The 9,867-nt window shown below is 36.6% G+C and overlaps 1 protein-coding gene and 1 long non-coding RNA gene across 2 annotated transcripts; one reads left to right on the plus strand and one right to left on the minus strand.

Moving 5' to 3' along the window:
- Nucleotides 1-1,453: 1,453 nt before the first annotated feature.
- Nucleotides 1,454-1,729, minus strand: LOC145913902 (uncharacterized). Its single transcript, XM_083001670.1, has one exon. It carries the CDS (start codon nt 1,727-1,729, stop codon nt 1,454-1,456), a length of 276 nt encoding a protein of 91 aa, XP_082857796.1.
- Nucleotides 1,730-8,642: 6,913 nt separating this feature from the next.
- On the plus strand, nt 8,643-9,093 carry LOC145914401 (uncharacterized). Its single transcript, XR_014403378.1, has 3 exons — nt 8,643-8,730; nt 8,798-8,907; nt 9,024-9,093. It is a non-coding gene; the product is annotated as an uncharacterized LOC145914401 (long non-coding RNA).
- The last annotated feature ends 774 nt before the right edge of the window (nt 9,094-9,867 follow it).

Here is a 9,867-nt window from a genome sequence, read left to right on the forward strand (position 1 = left end):
TTTGATTAAAGAATATAACTATCTTTGTTTGCAACGTACATAAATGTTGTAATTGCCTTATGATTGAGTTTCCGTAGGCAACTAAAAATACATAATAGATAAAATCGTAAAGTACTACCAAACTTCCGTGAAATAAAAATGCTTGTATTTCGGTTGTCTCATCACCAATATACGATTTTGCATTGTATGCACATGGTCTACGTGTTTTTAACTTTTCCTTTAGAACAAGTTCTCCTTCAGCGCCATATTTGTAAGATACAGATGTCGCTCATGCTCTGAAGCCAGATGACATAATTTTACGCGCTTGGCGGCTAAAAATGGACCGAAAATGCGTACATAGTTGCTAGAAGTTCCAAGGCAGTAAACTAATAAATGTCTAGCAGGTAAAAGAAGACACCCATAATAGGATAAACGCGTCGCCATGGAGCAATTTCAAGTGCTTCTAAACGCCTGAACAACAAAGAACACATTGCGTACTTTTACGCGCTTGCACGAATGTTGGCCAAATTGAACCGTAAGTGATTCAATGTACACTCGTATGGGTATAACAAAAGAAACAACACGTTTCAAAGTGAAGATGATTGAAAAGCTTTATAAGCGCTTTCCTTGGCATATCACCATTCCAACAAGACCAGATTTACATGCTTTATACCCGGTGTATCCAGTCAACACCAACAATATGGATGTTAATAAGAATCCATGAAACATCAGTTTTTTGATGATTGGTTTCGATTTTGTTTCTTTAATCATATCTTTGATTTTGTTTTTGTGAGGAAAGGGAACAGCTGAAGCATCAACACCAAGGAATTGACATAATGGTTTCCACCCGTCTGACATTTTGAAAACAAGCAATCGGTCCTTGGGCGCTTTCTGCAATGAGAATGTGTCTTGCTTCAGAAACAAAACAAGTTTATTCCACAACAATTTTTTACTTCAGCAAAATGGGCTTTATCGTTAATATTGAAAATTGAAAAAATCGTGCATAGATGTGTACTGTTTCGGTCGGAGGCTCTGTTAAGTCATTGTGTAGGGTGCAAAGTAGTAAAGTATGCGCTTTTTTCATGTTATACCACACAATCGCCTTTTTTTGGCTTTCGTCAATTTATGTACAGCAACAATACAGGTGCGTTTTTTGTATATTTACATTCGAAAATTGTTTCGACGCACAGTACTTCGTTCATGTCTCGTATTAGCGATCTACAATTGCACCACATGAGCGGAATAACCTCATGGTGATTAACAAGTACAACAAGGAAGTCGTTTGCGTCGCGAAAACATTTAATGAAAACCAAGTTGCGTTCAGTTTTTCGGTCACAGTTTTGAGTCACATTACTCCTCCAAAACTCGTAATATTAACATAGAAGCCGTTATAACCATCATATCATGGCATGCCAACTCATGAAGTTAACATTTTTATTTGCCGGCCCCCTGGAGGTGTACAGAACTCTACACCCTATAGACGGTTGGTAGTAATTACTTTTGCATTGGGGAATGCTTTAGACAATTCCTCCCAATAGAAGAAGACTGGAGAATTAGTCAGGGCATCTACACCTTCAAACATCTTCCGTATATCTTCACTGCCTGCTTCACCGTGAAATATTTTCACCCATTCCTTGTGCAAGTGGTAGTGGTTTTCAAGATAGTCGTACGTATTGTATCCAAGAATAGTGAAGGCTTCTGCCATAGTTGTTGTGCCGGTTTTTGAAAATCCAGCCAGTATTACCTTCATGATTGTTGCTTACAAAACAAAACTAATCTAGGCTACACGTAAACCTGAACAACACAAACGTTTTATTTTATATAGGGTTTGAAATATGTTTCGCTGAAATACATATTACCTCACTGATTGCAACTTTTACACAGACTGAATGATTGCGAATCATGTTTGTGATCTGTTAAATATTACCCAACGCGATGATGTTGTGTGCGACGATTCCAACAATCACGAGGAGAAAATCGTACAGTCAAGCCACTTTGTTCAACAACTTTGTCGCCAGATGGTCCAGCCTCCGGTTTATGGACAATTTGTTAACGAATAAACATACTTCAAATATACATATACCGGATGTTGGATGTAAACTGATCAGCTGTGCTTTCAACCACAATATTGACACTCATAAGTAAAAGCAAGAAGGTTTACAAGCTTCGCAGCCAAGGCATTACAGCCAAGCTAGATCAGCCACTTTTGCCGACAAGTCGGAGCGAGGTCTGAAAAATCAAGCTGGGTGAGGTTTGAACTCACGACCCTGGGCTAAGCAGGTCCGACGCTCTACCAACTGAGCTACAGGATCTCAGTGGTTTCACGGGGTATATTGTGGCCAAAGTGCGCAAGTGCACAACTTGCCAGGCGACCTTCACATACGGAAGATATTCTCCACCTCAGTAATCAGACAACGCTGAAGTAATAAGTGGCATTACTTCCTACAAGGGTCAATACTACGTTAAAAAAGATGGAATAGTCACCGGAGACAACCAGTCAGTCTCGGTTGCAAACATTGCAGTCCATGAAATTATATCCCGCATTAAATTAAAAAAAATGATGCTTTTTGCTAATATTCAATGTTTAGGGAACAAATATGTGCAACTATTTGCAAACAGGAAAGAAACGCATCAGAAACCTCGTCAGAATATAAATTGAGTAAGCTGGAAGTACTCCCCAGGTATTCAGAAGATAAGGCTTTTTAGGAATTCAAACCGTTTTTAAAGAAAAATTTTAATTTTTAATTTCAATCATTAGCGGATGGGCCTGATGACACTTATAACACACATAGTTTTTGAGTTCAGCAGCTTGTCTGCGTTGCTATAACTGTACTTATATTCAAGATTAAATTTTTTCATGTAAACCGAAATCAAAAACATTTAACAAGACTAGCTCTATTACTATGTGAAGTCTAAACAACGATCATACAGACAGATCAGTTGATGTTTAGTCAGTGGAATATATTTCGTCTGACAAGATATCCTCAGTTTCCACAACAGGCATAGACCTAAAACATAAACGTGAAGCGAAGTTAGGAAACGTAAAGTCGTTCCCACAACTACGTACAAAGGTAAAAAGGTAACCTATGAATGAAGACTAGTTCTATTTTTATTAGATTTGCGTTTGCCATTGTATCCCTCAAAGACATAAACTTTAAATGGTGTGCCTCTATACACACTGACTAATAGCTAATGTCACGGTCGATAATGATGGAAAAGTTTAGTAGCTGATGTTGCTTGGGGCTTGTATAAGCGGCCCCTAAAGTAGGGTCCACGAAGCGGTTTTGGGAGGACGCTTTAAGCCTAAGGTCTTCGTGAGATTGTAACATAATATTGTATATGTAGGTTTATGCGCAATGTTGCTTGAGTCGTGTTGTACTATCACTGAGTCATGTTAATTTATTCTAACAAATCATGAAGAAGGTAATCGTTCGCATAGAATCTTTCCAGAGTAGTAGTCCGAAGTTGGTCAGGGAGTCGGAAAAATTTCAGACTGCTATGATTTCAAGTTTGAGTATCACTCTCACATACAACAACTACATCTGTGAATGTTTAAACCAAACTTGCTATTCTTGCGAAGCAGTTATTTTGGGTATATGGTAACGTTATCTATATAGTCTGCCGACATACTTTCGATGTCACACAAGTATTAATTTTTAGGCCATATGTCTCGTTTTCGACCTATGTTTGTGTTGAGTTGAAGTCGAAGGCCACTGTGACCCGAACAAACCACAGTGAACAATGGCATATTTGCATTGCACTGTACATATTTTGGAACATATTCCTTTTACTTGGGTAAAAGTTGCTGTGTCTTAATATTGTCTCTCGATTTGCATAGGGAATAGTTTATTTCTTTCTTATAAGATCTGTCTGCAATTACCATCTTTAAAAGCTGTGGCCAGTGAGTCTTTGTGTTACTTTGTGCACTTGTGTTTATTTGGTATCATTAACTCGGGTAACTATGATAGTGAAGGATTACTTTCTTTGCATTCGCATGAGGGTTGTCCTCATTGAAAACATTTTTTAGTTACTAACATTTCACGAATTTTTAACCTTAGGTGAATTTAGCGTTCAAGCAAAAATGTCAATAGCAGTGAACATTTGTGTGATGATCTGGACATGTATTTTGTTGATTTCTCAAGAATTCGGCTGTAAGTGTTTTACCCAACTTTTTGATTCAAGAAATGTACAAGTTCATTGTGAGCAAGGCATTTATTGTCCCAATGTAGGTTCCTCATCGAAACCATGCAAAGGTCGTTATTTTTTAATGTCTAATGACAAACGAACTTGGAAAGATGCGAAGAATCGATGTATTGAGCTTGGTGGAAACCTTGCGAGCATTCCTGATGCCGAAACACAAAACAGACTTATTGATCTTGCAAACAACAAAAATAGAATGCGTAAGAAGCCCATTTGTACTAATTTAAAACTGTTTGGATATTTTTTTTCCATAAAAAGTATCACGTCATTTAGAAACGGAAAGCAAGTAATTCTTTTTTGGTTTTCTAGCATGGTATTTAGGTGGTAGACGTTTTGGATACAAATTTACGTGGCCAGACGGAGTTGTTTTTTACCAGCAGAGCGTAACAGGTTTTTTGTTTCGTAAATCTTTTCATGAATTATAGGCTAACCCAAGTGGGCAAAGAACTGATAGACAACAATCATAACTATACTAGTCAAAAATATCCTCAGAAAACATATCGTTCGTTTCTTACGATTCAAGGTTATGGTTTGAATGGTTCGCCAATAATGTCATGGACCAGTAAAGAATACACAGCTTGGTTATATAACTCATTTCACGGAACTGGTGAATGTGTTCGGCTTGACACTTCTTTCAAGTGGGGGTGGTATACTGATGATTGCAACATAAAAATCAACTATATTTGTGAATTTAAAGGTGGGTTTAATAATATTTTACTACTTAAACGACAGAAATGTTTCTGTTTGCAGATCGGTCACGAAAAATTTTATTTTCTCAAACAAGTTACTCTACAATTGTCGGTGAAAAAATTAGCATTAAGGGAAAGATAACTGGACTTCACACAGAACCTCTTAATATCAAAGCAAATTACGATTCGTACCAATGGACAAATTTAGCAACCAACTACAAGGGTGTGGACTTTTGTTATGATATCCAGGATGTCAGTCCTTCTCATTTTGGAAACATTACAGTTCAAGCCATTGGAGTCGAATCAAAATGCAAAATTTCCAAAAGCACTCTTTTGAATGAAGGTAACAATAACAAGTTTGAATAATGAAGGTCGGGTTCCAATACTTTAACATTCATTTATATGTACGCAGTAAAGATTGAGATTGGCAGAAACAAAATAATTGCAAAAAACTATGGAAATCATGAATCCGTGAGTTGCTCTTCATTAGAAAATAAGCCCACCCCAATAACATGGATAAGGTATAAAATGTTTGTTGATGTGATTACAACTGTGGAAACAGTTTTTTACAACGCACAGCCATATAAATCACGTTTTCTTCGGAACTCCACTACATTTTAGTAACGTTTGTCAATGCCGTGTTTAGATTCTATTTTTCACACTGCAGTTAGAGATATTTGCTATTATTAGCGATGTACATGTAGCCCATTTGGGTAAACCAGCCCCTAATCGTCACTACTCAAATGTATAATCCTTAAAAGTTATTTTAGTCATTAGAATGTTTGTCCAGAAAACTAATACGTTTTAAAAAGTAAATGCAAGAAGTCAAATTTTCATAAAGAAATGTGATAATAAGTCACTACTATCACGCAGAAACGACGCAATGGTTACCAATAAAAGTGGTTCCAACATTTACCAATCGGTCAGCTCCTCCCACAGTTCATCCACTCTTCACATAACTGTAAATGATGTGAGTGAATCGGGGAATTATACTTGCATGGGAACAAACGGTATCGGATCCAAACTGAAAATGCAAGTGTTTGGTAAGTCAATATTTGTGTTTCCAAATTCTTTAAGTTGTAACTCAACAATGACGTTTTCGGTCGCATACAGACGTGTAGATAGCCATGCATTTGACAAAAATCAATGTTAAAAACAACCCTTTCGTCTGCCACTGCAGTGATTTTGTCAGTGTTATGACATGTTCTAAGGGGGGCGATCGTCCCAAAATTTCTTCTTTTTTTGCAGTGGCTCCAAATATATCCTTGAGCAACACAACAATTGTTGCTGAACACGGCCAACAAATCCACGTTGACTGTGTTTCGTTCGGATTTCCCAAACCAACTGTATCGTGGACGAGGTGCGGGAACAGTTTTAATTGCTCTGTATAACATTACGCATTATAAACAATTAAATCAATTGATGCTTTGAAATGAATTTTTTTTTCAACTTCTTCTCACTCTTTGGCAACCTTTTGGAAATGTGAAACTTGTGCAGAAACGAAAAATGTATTGAAGCATTAACGATTTTCCAATTTATGGGAAAAACTTGGAAATACAAGAGTCAAGTCCATTTGTTGCTAAGTGGTAGTGACGTCACGGAATCTGGGAATTATAAATGCGTTGCAGAAAATATGTACGGAAAGGTCACTAAAAAGTTAATTGTGTATGGTAAGATGTATTTAAAATATAGTCCCGGAAATAGCCGCAAGAAAAAATACATTTTCAATTAAAATCACCTTGTTTTAGCTAAAGTGAACATCACATTGTCACGAAGAAATTTGGACTTGGAACATTGGGAGAATGTTGCGGTTGATTGCACTTCGTATGGAAATCCCAGGCCTGTGGTTAACTGGTACAGGTAAGATGTTGTAACTTTTTAACAGGAAATGCTTATAGGTAAGATGAAAAACTTGGCAGAAGGGTTTCTGCATTACACACTAATATTTGTAAAGCTAAGGTAATATCTTGCTCTTTATTGTTTTATAGGCAAGGAAATTTGATAACAAGCTTTGCATATTCGGTCTCGGTTTCCCAGCAAAAATTATCACAAGGTCGATACCACGTAACGAAACGACTTCACTTAACAAAAGTTGATGCAGCTTATGGTGGAGTTTACCAATGTTGGGCACAAAACCGCAAGGACTCAAAACTGCTGTCTCTAACCAGAAACGAAGTCACTCTGAAAGGTAGTAGTGGCCATAAACTGTTTAAGTCCCAACTAAATTGTTAGATGTATTTAGTTCGTCCAAACATAACACTTTCTGCGCCAGAAATTATTGCGGAAAAGTTTTATCGGCAATACGTTGATTGTGTCTCTTATGGGTTTCCGAAACCTAACGTTACATGGAAGAGGCAAACACTTGATTTAGCATCAGTTTAACAAAACCGTAACTTTGATTTTGAATTTTAGAAACAAATTTGTCATCGGAGCTACAACTTCTAACATCTACACGAGTATTGTAAATAACACGGAGTTTTCGCAAACAGCTCGATTGATTTTTATGATTGATAATGTCGCGGATTCAGGAACTTACGTTTGTCAGTCAACAAACAATCATATTGACAAGGTGAAAAAGGCTTTTATTATCAGAGGTATACAACTGTAATGATTCGAATTTATTGCTGTCATTTAACCAATACATCTACAGTACCAGCAAATATATCGGTTATTCAAACTAGCAAAGTTGTTAGTATTCCAGAAACGTTTACAATTGGTTGTGAATCTTTTGGTTTTCCATTACCGACAACATATTGGATACGGTAAAGTGATTGGCAAAATGATAAACTTGTTTGGCACTACTCCGTATATTCATGAAATCAACTGTACGCTGTGTCCATAGAAATGACCTTGCCGTAAACTACACTACTAACATATCCTCCGTTTGCCAAAAACGTACAACCGTCGGCGAATTTAAATCCATATCCTCGTTAAACTTCAATATTACCGACATAGAAGATGCTGGAAGTTATCACTGCAAAGCCTCTAATATTCCTGGTTTGAAAATGGCCTCAGAAACCTTTACACTTCTTGGTGAGTTTTTGAGTTTAATTTTTGGGGAGTATGAAAACTTGTACTTTTAGTCACACCCAACATTTCCTTGTCATCAAGTAACGTCACAATAGCAGAGGGAGAATCTGCAAACGTAACTTGTACTTCATTCGGATATTACAGCCCAGTAGTGTACTGGACAAGGTGAGGGATAAAGTTTAACATTTTCGCAGAAAGCATATGTCATGTAAAATCAAATTTTCCTTTTAGTTTTTCCAAAAACGTATCGACTAACTCGTCCAATCGAATAAACTTTAAAACCATGGGAGTCAGCAAATTTAAGACGGAAAGTACACTAAATATTCAAAGTTCTGATGTCAGCGATTCTGGTACTTTTGTTTGCCACGCAACATCTAGTTACGAAAGTTTCAACTTTTCCGTAACGTCCCTACAACAGACCCAAGGTATGACGGAATTGTGTTGGTGTTTTGCAGAAGATGCTTCACGCCTTTTCTACTGGTATTTTAGCTTCTTTGCATATTAACACAATTTTTTAAGGTTATTTAGTTGAAAGAAATGGTTTTTACCCCCATTTGATCCGTTTAGGTGTCAACGAATTTGTGTCAAAATGGTTGATTCCCACAGTTATTGGATTGTCTGTTTTGATTATTTTACTCATATCTGTAGGTGTGGTAATCAAGTGGAGGTAAACCTTCTTTTCTTTGTTAAATCAAAAAAATGTTGTCCCATTTTAATTATTTGATGTTTAGGGAAAAAATATGTGCAACTATTTACAAACGAAAAAAAAACGCATCAGAAACTTCGTCAGAATTTAAATTGAATAAAGGAGTGAGCTGGAAGTACTCCCCAGGTATTCGGAAGATAAGACTTTTTAGGAATAAATCCGTTTCAAAAAAAGTTTACATTATAACTATTAGAGGATGGGCCTGATGACACTTATAACACACGGATACGTAAGTTTTACTTGAGTGAATTTTACACGAAGAGCGCAGATAATTCACACAAAGCAATCAAATCACAATATCAGGTACGTGTATAACTTCTGCCATTTATGTTGCCAAAATATTCATTTAGTATTTGTTGTTTTGTGCACATAGAGTCATAGATTGTTGATACACAAATTATGTGGTATAATCCTTGCAGAAAATCAAAAGACAATCAAGAAATGCTTTCAGCATTGAAAAAGCAAAAAACAACCCATGTCGAAATCGTTACAAGAATATTTTACCATGTAAGTTGTTGTTCATTGCACAACGCAAGGTTGGTTGACAGATTCACAAACAATTTCTTGTCATAGGAACTCTAATAACGGATTTACTCGTGTTTTAGACAATGAAATGTTTTATTTATTCAAGACATATCTGCAAAAACTTGTGCCATCATCAGTTGAAAGGGGAGTGGTTGGTCTTTCTCCATAGTGATTTAAGCTGACCTGACTGATGCCAGACTGATGATGATGGCATAAGTTTTAGCAACAATTTCTTAAACAAATAAAACATGTGAATGCTTATAGCACTATGGGGAACTCTGTTTATTCTCAGAGTTACTTGTTGGAAAAACAAATGGTTTCCTTCCTCACATTCAATACTTCATTTTTCATATTTTGTCAAATAAATTAACTTATATGCAAACAGTACGAGGTAAATTGTCCCTGAAGGGTATTAAAAATTTTTCTGCATGATAATCTTGTCAAAAATACATAACATTTACACCAAATATTTCCGCAGACGATTACAACAGAGTGCTCCTTCGTGGACTTGAGGGCGATGAAAACAACTACATTAACGCATCATATGTAGAGGTTCGTCACCGTGCTGAATGCAGTGGAAAATAAACTGTTAACGTTTCTAATTAGGGTTTTAAACAACCAAACAAATGGATTGCAACCCAAGGCCCCATCGATACAACTGTAAATGATTTCTGGACGATGGTTTGGCTACAAAAAGTCAGAGTAATTGTAATGCTCACAAATCCAGACCAAAATAAA

Source organism: Ascidia mentula, chromosome 9 (assembly GCF_947561715.1).
Source record: "Ascidia mentula chromosome 9, kaAscMent1.1, whole genome shotgun sequence".
NCBI classification, from domain to species: Eukaryota; Metazoa; Chordata; class Ascidiacea; order Phlebobranchia; family Ascidiidae; genus Ascidia; species Ascidia mentula.

Coding starts and splice junctions, on each gene's coding strand:
- LOC145913902 (XM_083001670.1), bottom strand. CDS start 1,729: ATGAAGGTAATACTGGCTGGATTTTCAAAAACCGGCACAACAACTATG.